General features: G+C 46.5%; 2 protein-coding genes across 6 annotated transcripts in view; both read right to left on the bottom strand.

Annotated features, from left to right (window-relative positions):
- Nucleotides 1-147: 147 nt before the first annotated feature.
- LOC118554278 (L-lactate dehydrogenase A chain-like) lies at nt 148-1817 on the bottom strand. Of its 2 annotated transcripts, XM_036121660.2 has the most exons (2): nt 1015-1817; nt 148-745 (listed from the first exon to the last, which is right to left on the bottom strand). In XM_036121660.2, the coding sequence occupies exons 1-2, from the start codon at nt 1699-1701 to the stop codon at nt 590-592; spliced, it is 843 nt and encodes a 280-aa protein (XP_035977553.1). In that variant the 5' UTR covers nt 1702-1817; the 3' UTR covers nt 148-589. The 2 variants fall into 2 exon arrangements, with proteins under 2 accessions (XP_035977553.1, XP_035977552.1); XM_036121659.2 differs by having other exon boundaries at nt 148-1817.
- A 2862-nt stretch (nt 1818-4679) lies between these two features.
- MCFD2 (multiple coagulation factor deficiency 2, ER cargo receptor complex subunit) overlaps nt 4680-16253 on the bottom strand; it is a 38361-nt gene continuing 26787 nt past the window's right edge. For 2 of the 4 annotated variants that reach the window (XM_078056609.1, XM_036121663.2), the window contains 4 exons: nt 14655-14798; nt 8579-8739; nt 7627-7786; nt 4680-6156 (listed from right to left, as the gene is read on the bottom strand). In XM_078056609.1, coding sequence (XP_077912735.1) covers nt 6025-6156; nt 7627-7786; nt 8579-8727 — 441 coding nt within the window. In that variant the 5' untranslated portion in view covers nt 8728-8739; nt 14655-14798 and the 3' untranslated portion in view covers nt 4680-6024. Of the gene's footprint in view, nt 6157-7626; nt 7787-8578; nt 8740-14282; nt 14466-14654; nt 14799-16253 lie in introns of those variants that run through there. The other 2 variants (XM_036121661.2, XM_036121662.2) reach the window with 2 other exon arrangements.

Genomic DNA, 16253 nt, shown 5'->3' with positions numbered 1-16253 from the left:
GCTTTAAAACCCTCGTCAGATAATTCTAACCTGCATTGAGTGCTGGCATCTTTTCTCCTTCCGTTTGAGATCTTCCTGGCTCTTGGTATGATGAGTGATTTTCAATTGACACCTGGGCATTTTTGTATTATGTAATGAGACTGGATCTTTTTTTTTTTTTTTTTCAAAATTTATTTGGTATTTTAGTTGGTATGACACTTAGTTGGTTGCATTGTCTTTTTACATTATATGGCCATGTACACTATATTCTGACATACATGGTACACAAAGTAAGATCCTTTAGAACAGTTATGCACAATACACGCAATACTGAATGTATACATTGGATCTCAGGACATGACTGACTGGAAAAGATGGACTAGGCATGTCGGGTGTTGGGGGAAGGAACCCGAAGTGACAGAACACACAGTAAACACACATGCGGTGTGAAGAGCAGCCGCAGCTCTGGCCGTGGTGCCTCAGAGACGGTGGAGCTAACTTACGTTAACCCATTTAGGGCTACAAAGACAGGTATCATCGGCATCAGGATACAGCTGCAGGGTTTGGTGAACCATTCCTATTTGGAACTTTAGGAAACTGACGTTTTTTCTTAGGCCATTTTAATATTACTTGAGTAACAGATCAGATAATAAGGACAATATACACAACCTCCAACTAAAATCCTGCTGTAGTCTAGACAGTGAAGTGGTACATTAGAAAACTTTAAAACTGCAGCTCCTTTTGGATCCCCCAAAGTGTATCTGCACTCTTCTTCAAACGGGCCTCCTCCTCAGGAGTCAGAGTCACCTTCACAACATCTGAAATTCCATTCTGTCCCAAGATGCAAGGGACACTAAGGAAGACATCATCTTTAATTCCATAGAGACCCTTAATCATGGTGGAAACTGGATGCACCCACCTAAGATTCTTCATTATACTTTCGGCCAGATCTGCCACAGACAGTCCAATGGCCCAGGAAGCATAGCCTTTCAGTTTGATCACCTCATAGGCACTGTCAACCACCTGTTTGTGAACCTCTTTCCACTGTTCCTTATCTGCATCAGTGCCTAAGTCAGGGTGCAGATTCTTCAGAGAGACACCAGCAGCGTTCACTCCACTCCATACAGGCACACTGGAGTCTCCATGCTCCCCAAGGACCCACCCGTGACAGCTTAATGGGTGAACTCCCAGTCTTTCCCCCATTAGGTAACGGAACCGGGCTGAATCCAGATTGCAACCACTTCCAATAACACGGTTTTTGGGAAAGCCACTTATCTTCCAAGCCACATAGGTCAAGATATCCACTGGATTGGAAACGACAAGCAACTTGCAGTTTGGGCTATATTTTACGATATTAGGAATGATGAACTTAAAGATGTTCATGTTACGCTGGACCAAATTAAGACGGCTTTCTCCCTCTTGCTGACGTGCCCCAGCTGTGATAATAACCAGCTTGGAGTTTGCAGTCACATTATAATCTTTGCCAGAGACAATTTTTGGTGTTCTAAGGAAAAGGCTGCCGTGCTGGAGATCCATCATCTCTCCCTTCAGTTTGTCTTCCATGACATCAACAAGAGCAAGTTCATCTGCCAAGTCCTTCATTAAGATACTGATGGCACAAGCCATGCCAACAGCACCAACCCCAACAACTGTAATCTTATTCTGGGGGGTATGTTCTTCCTTAAGAAGATTCTGAATCAGCTGATCTTTGAGAGTTGCCATTTTGGACTTAGAACCAAAAGGAATCGGGAGTGCACGTCGGGCGGGCGGGCGTCAGCGGCGCGCGAGGCTGGATCCGGACTTGGCACCAGCGGCTCCGACCATGAGACTGGATCTTATTTAAACCTGCTTTAACTGGTTTTCCATGCCACCACTGTGGCAAGGGAAGGGCAGGGGCTGCCTCCTTCCTGACAGGTGAAGGGAGAAGTCTACTCCCCACTCAGCCTCCATCAGTACACAAGGCTGGGGGGGTTGGGAGTTTGGAGTCCCCACGGGCTCACTACTGACACAGAGGTAGAGGTAGTGCTGTTATCACTGGGTGGTGAAAGTCCTGACCCTCCACCAGGCTTCCTCAGATACACCCGGCAGGAAGAGGGAGGGGAGTCTCACTCCAGTCAGTTGTGGGTGGAGCTCCAGGGCCAGGATCCCCACGTGTTCTCCACTGACCCTGTGGGCAGGAGGGGGGCCTTGTTACTGCCCAGGGAGTGGGAGGAATGAAAGTCCCGGCTCCCTACCTGGCCTCCTCTGGCATCACCTCAGACACATAAAGGAGGAGGACACCTCATTACAGCCTGGCAAGGATGGAAGCCCAGGCTCCCCGCTCGGCCTTTGCTGACAGGGCCACTGTCTTCCCTGTAGTGTTTGGCTGGAATAGAGTAGTTATTATCTGAAAGTTTTCTGTCTTTTGAGATTGCCCTTTTCTTCATTCCCTGGCTAGAGAGAGCGGTTTTTGTTGGGGCTTTTTTATGCATGCCCCTTTTGGAATTTCTCGGTTGCCAGCTTCCTTAGCTCCAAGTCTGGGATATATTTGGCAAAAAAACAAGAAACAAAAAACAAACACAAGACGGAACTCACCACCATGTATTTGCTTACATCCCAATGTCCCTAACCAGTCCGCCTTGTTCCCGCCACCTTTCAGAGTCTTCTTATGTTTGCTTTATATATAATTTCCCAGGGTTTTGTTGTACTTCATTAGAGAAATAGAGAGAAGTCTATCTATTCCATCTTCCCAAAAGGGTTTTGTTTGTTTTTAACATCCAAAAGTTCAGACATAATGTTCATAGTTTCTGCTACTAATTTCCTAGTTGAAATGTTAGATCTTTTGTTGGGTCCTTGATAAAATGGATTTTCTCTTGAGGTAGAAATGTGATTTAGCTCTTGTTTTTATCAGGGATGTTATGTAAGAGTATTTGTGTCCTCTGATGATAACACCTTCAGGGGAATCTGGAATATGACAAAAAGGTTTTTTTTCTTTTTCTCCTCTCTAGAAGGAATTGAAATCCAGAATCTAGATCAGAGAGGTTACATGGCAAACATACGATAAATACTCAATGAATGAATCAACAAATGAACAAATGCAGGACTAGTCAAAAATTAAAAGCACTAATGTCTCATCGCTCTGTGTTTGGGAAACTTGTCAGGTTATGTTATGGGTCTAGCTAAAGGAAATAGATTCTTCATATACAATAGAGATGAAGTATTAATTAGTACAACTCTTCCGGATAGCAATTTAGCAATACTTACTAAGGCTTAAGATTGTTCAAACTGCAGTAATTCAATTTCCTCAAGAAGTAAGAGTATATTAAAGACTTTATGGACAAACAGACATCACATGTAATTGTACCACACAGAACATCCTAACTTGTTCTGTAGTTCGACAGATAAATGGATTGATATTCATGATCTATCCATCCAATGGAATAACCTACAGAGAAGATCTTTCAACCCCTGCCCCTGAGGAGTCATCAATCCCTTTACAGCCCCACCAGCCCCCACTGCAATGAGGAAGGGGCCCAGGCTCTCCAGCCAGAGTGAGGAATGGGTGACTCAGTGTTTAGTACTATTGTCAGGCACTTACTAGATGCTTTCTACATTTTCTCTCATTTTGTTAATCGTCTTAAACTCTCAGTAAGTTTTATTGTAGTTTTTTAAATATATATGAGAAACTAAATTTTAAGTTCCTGGCTGGGGAGTAGCAGGCCTAGGATTCTGACTCGGGTCTGCCTGAGTTCAAAGCTTATGCTCATATAAGGCTGCCTCTCTTGGGTAGATTTATCTCCATTTTAGAGATAAGGAAACTGAAGTACAGAGATGTTCCTTATACATTCTGAAAAATCCTTGAGGTGGGCTACGAGAAGGCCAAGGTATTGTGTAGGAGAGAAGAGGTCAAGAGGGGGTATGCAAGGAATGTCTCTGTGTCCCTAATATCACAGGCTCCTCCCACCAGGGACATTTGCTAAACAGGACCACAAAGTCCAGCATGAAATAATTACAAAGAGAAACCAGCTGTGGAGGAGGAAGGAGGTGTCCGTCTTGTCTATTTAATGGGGTGACTCTGCCTTCTGACGCTCTGCTTCTCTCCCTCTCCAGCTGCTCAGTCCCTTCCTAGCTGCCAACAGTATGAGGTTCTTCCAACTGTGAGCCACTCATTAGATCCATCCAGAGGGTCAGCTCTGGATGAAGAAGGGTCAGTGCAAGATCCAAGGATCTTGGGGGGCAAGGGAGAGAGAAGGCAATGGTTAACTTCCTTCCTTCCTATCCTCCCTCCTTCCCTCCCCTCCCTCTTTCTTTCCTTCTTTCCTTTTCAAATGGCAGAACAAAGCGTTATTCTCAAAACGCCAGGGGAGACTGTGCTTTTTGCTTGGGCCTGGGAGGTTTTCAAAAATGCTACCTAATTAAATTTTCTGGCAAAGAAAAAACAGTTGCCAGACTCCAGGAGAAAACACAGTATTTTCCTAAGCTAGACAATGCTATCATAATCTGAACATGGCCAGGGAAGAAAGGTCCAAAAAGTGGTTTCATTCAGAAGAAGAAATGCATCAAGGATGACTGGGAATCTACCCCTGCCAAAAGGAACAGGGCACAGCCAGGGAGGGTCGTAGGGCCTGTGATGGGGTAGGCACATGTAAACATCTGTATTAAATACACAAAACCTTCATGTGGGAGGAGAAGACCCCTATGTGGACAAAATCAACTGCTCCTTATTTTGTTTATCAGTTTTATTGGTCATATATCCAAGATTCATTATATAACTCTTTCAAAATAACTAGATATTACAAGAATAGTTTACAATTCAGCTCTGATTGCACAAATACTTGACACAGGAAATCATTTTTACAAATACATATGTTTTCTTATAAGAATACTCTAATAAAGAAAATAAGTCTCTATACGTCTTTCAGCAAATCCTATGCAGGTTTTGCCCCATTCAACCACCATTTTGGGTTTTCCATCCCGGCATGTCCATCACATCCAATAAACCAAATTACAGTCTGCTGCTGCTTCTCATTTTCAACCATTACTGAGATTCACACTGTTAAGAGTTTTTAGGCTTCTTTTTCTAATCTTTCCTGATCTGAAGGAATTCACATATTTAAGCTAGAAGGGGTAATTTAAGCACCATTCCTTCTAAATATAGCTTGCAGCAATTGGTGCTTGGTGATCTCACTCCTCACTTAGGCAAGACCAGCTAGTAGCTTTATCCTGCACTGCACCAAGCAGGAAGGATACAGTCCTTGTATTCCATATAGTGCCTAAACCTCAAAAACAAACCCTGGAAACAGTAAGAAAGCTAAAACATTTGTTAATGATTAGAAGAAAGAACGCTTTTAAATTCAAGGTCTCTCCTAAGTTGAAGAAGATATAAAAGAAAGGATGTGACAGTAGTTCTGTAAAATACTGAAAAACTAAAAAATGTTAATCACGTAGGTCAATGGTGTATCATTTCCAAAGTGCCAGAAGATACAGAATCTTAAGACGCTAAGGCTAGCTGAACTCAGGATCTGGCCTCCTTCTTACGCAATGGCTTTGAAATAGCCTAATACTCCCTTGCCCAGGGGCACGTCATCATGTCATCATTCAGGCCGGGGGGGAACTTTGCAGAATACTGACCACGTTTACCTGAAGAGACAGGTTCTACCAGGGGGAACATTTGGCATTTATGCTATTCCTTCACTGTTACTGAAAAGTGTGTCCACTTGGAAAAGCTTGTCTTACTTTTCAGGTAGCATGAATGAAAACCAAGAGACTAGCAGTATTCTACAGTCAAGTTCCTGAGTACTACGCTCCAATTATCCAATATTCTTAAAAGGATTCTTTAATCAAGCCCTTGTCCAGTAAGAGACTGAGTACTTGGGGACTGCGATATGTCCCATTTCTCTTATATTTCTCTTGATCTCTCTTTCTCACCCCAGTGTAATAAACTGCTATAGGTTTTTACCAAAATACTGTAGCAGTAGTTGGAAATGAGTTATTTTGCATTACCAAAAGTGTTCAATCACATTGTAACGGGTCACATTTGCATATAACTAGATGGCCAAACAATGTCTACTGCAGTGATTTTGCAAATTCAGCATAGTCAATGTATCCATCATTGTTCTTGTCATCGTCTCTTAGAACACCATCTATTAAGTTAATCAGTTCAGCTTCACTCAGTGGTGGGGCCTGTTCATTCCCTTCCTACAAAATACAAATTAGACAATGATGAGTCGCACATTTTACTGGAAGTGCTTAGCTAATGTCTAAAATGTCCGTGCTCATGTGTCCGAAAGCTCCTTCAGTGTAGCATGTGGCTACTTCTAAGAATCCACAAACCATATATCAGACAGAGTCAATTCACAACAATGCAATTTAGATTTATATTTGCCAGTTAAAAAGAAAGATGCAATCAAAGCAGGCCCTTGCTTATTTGTTCTAAAAATTACTTTTCTTTCTTTTCTAATTACAAAAGTAATACACATTCGCTGTAGAAACCTAGGTCTGGCTTACACTGAATTATGAGGTTCCTAATTCCCCCAAACCCACAAACTCATCTTAGAGAAAAGCTCACAACCCAGGCTCTCCTGAGGGTCAGCTCTGGGTGCAACACGCCCTTGGAAAGTGCAAGCAGTCTGCACTGGACAGCATCTTGGGGTCCGAACAAGAAGAGGAAGGCACCGCCAGCCAGGAGAACCTGTTACCATCTCTGAGGTGAAGCTACTGGCCCTGCTCCAGAAGCAGATATAGCAGGGCTCACTGTGCTGAGTGCTAAGCTAACGCTGTCCGCGTCCTTGGCTGATTCTTCCTTTGCTACCTCTCCTGTGTGCAGCCTTTGCTCTCCTAGCACCACCAACAGCCTGGCCTGCCAGAACTGCTGAATCCCAGGTTCTCTCCCCGATGCAAGTCTCTCCCCACGTCCATCAGTCTGCCTCCCACAGCCAGAGATCTTCCAGTGGCACTGCCATTCTGCCGCACGAGCCCATTAGCGCTCCCCACTGCCTTCCCAGCAAACCCAAATCTGCTCTCCCGGCAGCCAGTGGGAGCACACTCACATCCCCAGCTCTGCCTCTCGTCCTCTCTACAGACTGCGGTGTGGCAGAGTGGGACAGACACTAGACCTGGAGACATAACATCTTGTTTTCAGTTCCCGCACCTCTAAACTGGGGGCAGTAACAGTGCCTGCCCTGCCTACTCACAGGCTTTTGCAAAGATCGAATGAGCTCTCTAACCCACTTGAAGGCGCTCTGTAAACGGCTTCATATGGAGAACTGTATAATATCACACAAACCCTCAATTATTGCTGAGTCCCTTGACCCCTTGGTCCCCTGGTTCGCCTCTCTTCTCAAATAAAACTTCTCCCCTGCTCTGCATTTTCATGTGGTCTGTCCTTCAGGCACTGGTTCTCAAACTCCAGGGTGCAGCAGAAATGCCTGTAGCACTTGTCAGAGATACCAGGCCCTGGGACTTCTGCCTCAGTAGGTCACCCTTTGCGAGAAGGGGCTCCGAACAGGAAAAGGCAGAATGGAGTGGTGAGCAGGAAAAGGAGATGCAGCAATACTGTTGTACAAGGACAGCACAGGTCATCAAGACTGGGGACTGAACTGCCGGGGAGGGGCGGGTGGGGGGGGGAGGCTTTCCAAGACGCTGTCCACTGAGCCTCGGCCGACCTACCTCCTTATGGACGTGAGTGATGGCTGTGGAGAGCTCTAGGCCATCAAGCAAATTATTGCCGTCATAATCATGCATTTTGAAATAATGGAGCTGCAGTTCTTGTGGGGACATCTCTGCTTCTGGTTTGTTGATGACACCTTCTAGATGCTCCATGATATGCCTAAAAACCAATAGTTAGACTCAGACCACTCGACAGCAACCCCAGGATCATACCAAAACTTTAAGGACTGGAAAGTTCAAGATCTTAAAGTTCACCCATCCCAGAAAAACAAACAGAAAGAGTGGCAGAGCACACTCAAGGATAAGAGACACAGGCAAGGCCATGAAAGGGGCAGGGGAAAAGTCAAACAGTTCACCTGTTAAGCTGGCAAGACTATGGGTATTTTTCCCTCTTTATTGTTAGAATGCTGTTATAAAACCTTTGGGGGCTAGCAACTAAAAAAATGTTTTTGAACCAATTTAAGGATAACAAATAATGTGTGAGACTAACTGGCCCAGGACAAAAGTTGCAACAAATAATTCAATGTTTAAATGTGCCAATAAAAAAAGAAAAATGCCTGGTCAGTCAAGAAACCTTAGTTCCAGCCTGGGTTCTGCCACTACTATTTGTGTGTACGTGTGAGAGAATGTGCATGCACACATGAGTATGAATGTGTGTTTTGGGGGGGGGGGTCTCTACATCTGTCTTTGGTGAAAGAGAGAGACAGAATGAATTCAGGCAAGTCATTTATCCCATCTGGGCCTCAAGATCCTCCATTTATGAAACCATGATGGAAAAAAGACTGCCTGATTTACAGGTAGCTATAAGGAGTAAGTATCGTTCTTGAAAAATGTCAAGGAGTTGTACAAATAATAGAGAGGGAAGAGCGGATGGAGGGAGCCATCACAGCCAGCTGTAGGCTGCAGCTGCAGAGGGGAGGCCCTGGGACCCCAGCCCTGGCTGAATACGTACTCTTGGTCGTGCACTGTATTCTTATCCAGGCCCACGCTGCCAGGATGGGAGAAGCTGGCCCCAGGTTTCTCAGCCCCGGCACCTGGAGCACAAAAGGCCCAGAGCAGGCCACACAGGAAGGGGGTTCTGAGCAGCTGCAGAGATCTCATGGTCGCCAGTACCTGGGAGGTGGGGAACATAGAAGGTGCAGGTAAAAACACCAGAGCGAAGGTTCTTTCAAAACGTGACACAGCGTGCTCCTGGGGAAGGAACTCAGTGAAAGGAACAAGACTGCAGAAGACTGGGCCTAAGGCCAGCTCTTCCACTAGACTGCGGGGTGACCTTGGGCACGCCAAGTCCCCATCATTCAGACTGGGGGTGGGAGGGCTCCATGACATTTCCTAAAGTTCCTTCAGAATGCCAAGCAACTCATGAGAGCTTAAAGGGATTTAAAGATTATTCCTGCCTACAGGAAGCTTACAGTCTGGTAAAATACTTCCTATGGAGAGCACTAAAAAAGGCACAAAGTGAGGTGTCCTAAAGAAAAACAAAACTGAAAGTTTAGAGGAAGAAATTTCCTCTGCGTGAGGGAAAATCAGGGAAGGCTGAAGGACCTGGGGACACTTCTGGGCCTGGATGGACAAGCACACACTGGACGTGCAGGGACTGAAGGACTAAGGCAATGGTGTAAGCGAGAAGCAGGTCAGACAAGTGGGAAAGAAACTCCAAGTGGTTCAGTTGGGGGGAGCCTAGAGGCTATGAAGCAGGCAGAATAGTGGACAAAGGACACAGAGATTGACCCGGCCGTATGGGATATGGCTTTGCACACTAGGCCAAGGAGGCTGAAATTTCTGGAGGATGAATGGGGAGCCACTGAGGATTTGTGAATGGGAGAGGAGATCGAAGCTAGGTTTCAGAATGGCTCATCCAGCAGCATGCGGGGGGGGTGGGGGGGCACTATTTAGTGGAGCAAGACCAGAGATAGGAATGTGGTAGTTAAGGAAAGCGATGAGGCAGGTCACATGAAGGCCTTGCAGCTGGGGACACGGAGAAAAGGACATTAACCCCTGCCTCGTCCATCTTCCAGGACAGTGGCGAGGCAGGTAACCCAACCACTGTGAAAGATCACTGGAAAGAGTTACGTAGACATTAGGAGGCCATCAAGTACTCCTGGAGTTTGGTTAGACTAGAACTGTGGTCAACGAGACATAGCACCACTGCAAGCTCCTGACGGCAGGAGTGCTTCGTTCCCAGCGTTCCCCACCAAGGCTCAGGCAGGCCTCTACTAACTGTGTGCTAAACTGAAATTCCCAGTCCTTCCGCGGGCTTATAGACTGACCTCAGAAAGGAAGGTGAAGGACGGCCAAGAGACCTCCACACCAACACAAAGACTACACTTTCACCTCCCAAAAGGCAGCGCAGATTCTGCTGGTAACAAGGCCAGTGATTTCTAATGGGCCAACTGTAACCACAACCCCAAACTGACAACAGTAAAGAGAAAGCTTAAGGTACTAATCATTCCCTTGCACCCACCTCACACAGAGCTCACTCCAAAGCTGCTGCTACCTCTACTCCCTGTACCTGAGGCTGAGAAGTAGCTGTGTTGCAGCCCCCTCACCCATCCCAAAAGGTGGGACTCTGGGAGAATGTCATCCCTACAATGTTTGGGAATATTACCCAAACCCATTTTGCCTATCGACAGTATCCCCTCCAACAGTCCTCTCCCTAAGGGAACAACCACCACTGGGATATAACTTCCAGAGGGCCAAAAAGCAGCATCTAATCTTACTACCATACAGGGACATCATAATGCAATGTCATACTTAACAATAAGAAAAGATTTTTAGGGGCACCTGGGCAGCTCAGTCGGTTAAGCGTCTGCCTTCGCTCAGGTCATGATCCCAGGGTCCTGGGATTGAGCCCTGCATCGGGCTCCCTGCTCAGCGGGAGCCTGCTTCTCCCTCTATCTCTCCTCCCAACTTTGCTCTCTTGTTCTATCTCTCTCTCTCAAATAAATACTTAAAAAAAAAAAAGATCTTTAATATCTTTTAATAAAAAAGAGCAGATTGCCAAAGTCTGTAAACAGTAATTTTGTAAGAAAAAAAAAGTGTATGCATATTTCATATATAGAACAATGACTAAAAACTGTTAAATATTATTTTCTGAATTACGAGGTGTGATTCTGATTTTTCTTTTTACTTCTCTATGAATTCTAAAGTTTCTACTAAAAATATGTTCTTTCTTTATAAATATGTATTTAATGTAATTTACCCCATTATTTTGTTCCAATATGTATGGATGGAATTTAAAAAAGGGGCTTTCATTTAATTCTCATCTCTAGAAAATAATTCAGGAACAGAAACTACATTTCCAGTTTTATCAAATAAAACTGTCCTGACCCTGACAAGGCCACTGCCACTGTACCTGGTACCTGAAAACAAGGTCTCAAGTTACTCCCAGCAGTTAATTGCCCAGGCCAGAGCAGAACAGCTTGGTCTAACCAGGTATCTTAAGAGTTCTGGGACAGGAGAGACCAGAGAGGGAAGCCAGTTCCAACCAAACCTCGTAGACTCATGCACAGTAGACATCTCTTTCTCCAGCAAGCCTTCTTCAATACGGAGTCTGCCTTAGGCATTCTTCCCATATGCTCCCCAGTGCCTCCCTTCAGAAGGGCCCTGACAACTGCTGTGAATTCAACCCTGAGAACTGCCTGATTACTTGTAAGCGCTCCCTGCTGGACTGAGCTCTATGAGGGCAGGGACTGAACCCACATTCCCAGCATCAGGCACAGTGCCTCGCACAAAGGCCGGCAGTTCTCAGCCTGTGTGCCATGGTCCTTAAGGGTTGGGAGGATTCCTTCACAGATATACTGCCAAGTTTTGATGTCAATGTAACTGAGCATAAACCTTTTTTTTTTTTTTGAGATATCTATCAGACAGTTGAGTGATCAATGAACCCATAGCACCATTTCCTATTACTATATGGTTGGAGGCTTAATATATCAGATCGTGTGTGTGTGTGTGTGTGTGTGTGTGTGTGTGTGTGGGTGGGTGTGTGTGAGTGTGTGTAGGAGGGACAGGTTCTATTTAAATAACACCAAAAAGCAACCAAGTGATAAGCAGTACAGTAACTATGTACCCACATTATCCCTTCTTCAAGGGAAGCAGAATAAAGGCCAAGAACCACTGGTTTTGAACATGTCCTATCTTGGTTCCCTGTAGCAGGTTTCTAACAGAACACAACAAAAGCCCAATCTACAAACACAGAGGAGAAACTCTCCCTCCAAGTGCTACAACGAAAACAGGGAATCTGACTGTCACCTAACCAAATAAACTGTCACATTCCAAAAGAAACATAAGCAACTCCCCTTTGCCTGAAGAACATGTTGCATCACCCATACTCCAATGACTTAGTTCAAGGCCATGAGCAAACAGTAGATAAGCCCCAGCAGTTCCCAGGCTCACTGCCTTCTCTGAGAAATTATACAGGCCAGACTGGAAAAAAATCCAGAGGAGAGACTTCTGAAGGCAACTTCAGAACCCAACCCATGCTTTGAGACATCCCTCACAAGGAGCCTCAGTCCCGGAAGGAGAGTGCCAGACCATGCTCAGTGGTGGGTCTTTTGCAGTGCCTGGAGTGTAACAGGGCTCCCCTCGCTGATCCAGCAGCCTCTTCCAGGCCCAGAGCCTTTGCTCCCACTGTTCATTAATCCATCCTCCCTCTCCCTTCCAGGCCCCTTCACGCATCATCTGGGGATTCTTACAGCCACATCAGTCATTCTCTCCTCCCTCCTGAGTCTGCAGCCTCTCACAACATACAGTCACATACTGTTCTCTTTCCCTCCCTCTGTGAGGGCCAGGAGCCTATCTTATCTGTCTCTCCCTTACTCTACCAATCACAAAGTGCTAAGCTGCCCAGAGAATAGCACACCTTCACATCTGATTCAGGGCAGTGGGTTCTGGCACCCAGATATGTTGTTCCCTACCACAGAAGATCTGGCCTAAGTTAGAAAAATAACTTCCCTTTGGAGCCCTCCCACTAGGGCTGCCCTGGCCAGCTTGGCCCACCCTCTCCTCCTATTGTCATTAGCCCTATCAGCAAGTAAGAGTTTGGAGCCAGCCTTCCTCCCATAAAGATTGCAGCGGCTGTTTGCAGCTTTTGTCTCATGCCAGTGGCCCTGAGTTAATTCACACTCACCAATACCCAGACATCCTGTACCCAAAATCAGTGCCAAAGAAAAACTCTGAACAATACTTCCCATTTCCCACTGCTATGGTCCTGGACTGAAGACAAGAATAGAATGAGGTTCCTAGGCCAAAGAAATTGCTACACAGGTGGCGGGTGGGGGGTGGGGTTGAGAATTGGTTCTGAAAAGCAGAGCATTTAATAACTTGATCTATATGTTTATTTGGAGAGCCCATGGAGTGGCCACGCTTCATTTGTGCATTCAACCAACACACTCCTTACTAACAGCCTGGTGCCACACAAAGTACTGAGGACAGAACACTGACCCAGATGGGCTCCTGTCACACTGATTACAGCCTGGTGGAACAGAGAGACCAGTAAACAGACACCCATGGAGTACCACAGAAACCCCAACCCACACCTGGAGTAACACATGAAGGATAAGAAGGGTTTTTTCAACTAAAGTGTAGTACTTCAGGCAGAAGGAAAATAATGTAACCAGCACCTAAGCCTATAAGAAACTTGGTCCAATCCAGGAACTAAAAAAAGGCTCGGTAAGGTTGAAGACACAGTAGAGGCAGATGGAAGGATATGATTAGCTTGTCTGAATAATTCTGCAGGTTGGCAGGGAACTGAAATCTGGTACTCTAGGATAAGCAGGAACTGTACCTGGTCCATGTGATGAGGGTTGTTTGGCCAGGGGACCTAATCCATTGGAGCAGAGTGGGGAAGAGAACTAGAGTAAGACAAAAAGAGTAAAAAGACAGTTCATGAAGGGCCTATAAAAGCTCTGTTTTAGAGCTTGGAAGAACAATGAGAATCCACTGAAGGCCGGAAAGGGAATGGGGGAAGAAGGCGTCTGGTGACACGATCAGATCTGTTTTAAGATCTCACTCTGGCTTTCCAGTACATAACAAACTACAGAGGCTCAAGAGGTGCAGTCAGGAGGCTACTGAAGTAGTCCAGGGGCAATGGTGGCCTGAACCAGCTGCAACAGAGGGACTGTGGATCAGGCGCGAAGTGGAAATACCTAAGATGAGATGTTCGGTGGATTCGATTGAGTGGGTAAAGGGGTGCCGTGCCGGAGGGGAGAATGACGCCCAGGTTTCTGGCTTGGGCGCCGGGTGCTTGGCGGTGCCATGCCCAGATAGAGGATACAAGAGGAGGTCGGCTTCCCCTGCCTTCCACTCGCCCGGCCCAGGACCTGTTTGTTGTCTCTCCCAGACCAAGACCTGGGTACCGGCAGGAGACGGAGATTAACGCCCCAGGCCTCTGTGCAGGTCGTCCCAAGAAGGCAGGGACTTGGCCCCGGCCGGACCCATCTGGCTTCAAAGGCCCCGGCGGCCCTGTTCCAGGAGAGACGATCTGCTCCCAGCCGGCTAAGCTTTCTGAGGCAGCGACCCGCACCCAGACCGCTCCCGCCCCCTCCCGCCCCCTCCCTCCCCCCGGGACCTGAGCCCAAGGCCCCGAGCCCCGAAGAGGGGCGCCGGTATCCCGCCCCGCTACGGAAACCTGAGTGCTGCCCCACCGACCTCATTACCTAGGGTTGGGTCACAGGCCTCGGAGGCCGAAGCCCGGGCCTCAGGTGTTCTCGAGTTCACTCACCCTCACTGCCCCGTTTCCAAGCAGTTCTCCCCAGACGCGAAGCCTTCCGACATGAGCCTCGCCAGCCCCCGTCCTCAGAATGCTTTTATTGGCCCCGCCCCCCGACCCGACTCGCCGTGCGCACGCGCGCCCCCTTCTGCCCGCCCATTGGCGCCAAAGAGCCCCGCCCCTGCCCGGCGACCCGCCGTGTGGACCGCTGGGGTGATTCTACGTGTAAAGGGCTCAAGCCCAGCAAGGGCCAGGCAGACGCAGTTCCTTTGCCTGCCTTCCCTACAGCGACAGTCGGCTCAGGTCCGGGTTGGGCTACCTGAGCCTTCAGGGTGTCGGCAGGTTGCTGGGAATGTAGGAATGTAGTCTGGCGTGGGACGTAGGATGGTTAATGCGGATGGGTCGGACGCTAGAGCTGGCTTCCAGTCTGCCTCCACCTTTACAGGTTCCTCGGTTCCTCCGCCTGCAGGTTGGGAAGAAAGATAATAAGAATCCTAATTCCTCTCCTCATGAAACGCCTAGAAGACGCTGGAGCCAGCCACGGATCCTGCGATTCCAAGAGTGGCCGACTAACAGCCTTTGCTTGTTGTATTCCACAAGCCTCATCATCTTCGATACCTTTCACTCGTATTATACGAGTCCCACCAAGATTTTATGGGCAGCTCAGTTCAAATACCACCTAACTTGTGCAGTTAGTGGAATCACCTATCTTAGTAGAAGACAAAGCACTTCAAGAAAAAAACAGATGCACAAACAAAAGAAAAGCCCCGCATAATGCTGCTCTTACAACTTTCCCCAATACAAGACTGTTCCATGAATATCCACTGACCAGATGGGTAAATGAATGTGGAACTGTCCTTTTTTAAATCCCCTATCCCGCTTGTGTTCATAAAGATACATAATCATCTTTCATATGAATCTGGATCCAGAAAGGGAGAGACTGGGAGAGAAAAAAAGAGGTTAAGTACATGATCCCAGAACCCTCCCTGCATTCTGCTTTAGCAGATCAGGGCCTTGAAAGTTGGCCAAGGTAACTGCCATTGACAGTGCCTCATTCCTTCTCCCATCTTCATCTGAGGTTGAAATCTGTCAACCCTCTTCCAGAGAAAAAGCCCAGGATCCCAAAGTCCCTGAAGAAACCCTGTTAATTCAAGGCCCCCTTCTTTCCTTACTCTGAAGTTGTTTGACCTAATTCATTCTTCAGCCCTGCATCTGCCATCCATCCATTCTTCCATTTGCTCATTTATTCATTGATTCAGTAACATTTCTTGAGTACTTCTTACGTACTAGACACTGTGCTAGAAGCTACTAGATACACAAATAAGACATGGTCTTGTGCTCTCATTCTGTTTGCCTAATGCTTCCACTTTTTCTGTGGATCTTAGCCTCTATCATCTCTCTCTTGAATTACCAACTGCTCCCTCTCTAATAGACAATTCCCATCATCATATAAGCTTGCTCTCTGGTTTCCTCCCCACCATGCTACTGAAACTACTATCTCCATGCAAATACAGTGGTCCCTTCTCTGTTCTGTTTTAACTTGCCCTCTCAGTCCTATTCAACACAGTCAACCACTCCCACTTTGAAACACTTTCTTCTCTTGTTTTCTAACATCATGCACTCTTAGTCCTCCTACCTCACTGGCTATTCTTTCTTGGGTTCTTTTCACTGGCTTATCTTCTGCTCAATCGATAAATATCAAAGCACCCAGGGTTCTTTCCTGAGTCCCTTTTTCGATCTACCCACTCTCCTTATATGATTTCATCTAGTCCTATGGATTTAGGTGCCATTTATAAGCAGGTGACTTCAAATTTTTCTCTAATGATGACCTCTCCCTGTAATTCCTAATTCCTCAAAAAACTGCATACTTGACATCTTTACATGAATGTCCAACTGGCATCTCAAAACTTAACTTGGC

The sequence above is a fragment of the Halichoerus grypus genome, chromosome 10 (genome assembly GCF_964656455.1).
Source record: "Halichoerus grypus chromosome 10, mHalGry1.hap1.1, whole genome shotgun sequence".
Lineage (NCBI taxonomy): Eukaryota > Metazoa > Chordata > Mammalia > Carnivora > Phocidae > Halichoerus > Halichoerus grypus.
The sequence above is the reverse complement of the archived record's forward strand: the minus strand, read 5'-3'. Positions and strand labels throughout refer to the sequence as shown.

What these genes read in the sequence shown, in the direction of transcription:
- LOC118554278 (XM_036121659.2), bottom strand. Translation starts at nt 1,701, where the DNA reads ATGGCAACTCTCAAAGATCAGCTGATTCAGAATCTTCTTAAGGAAGAA.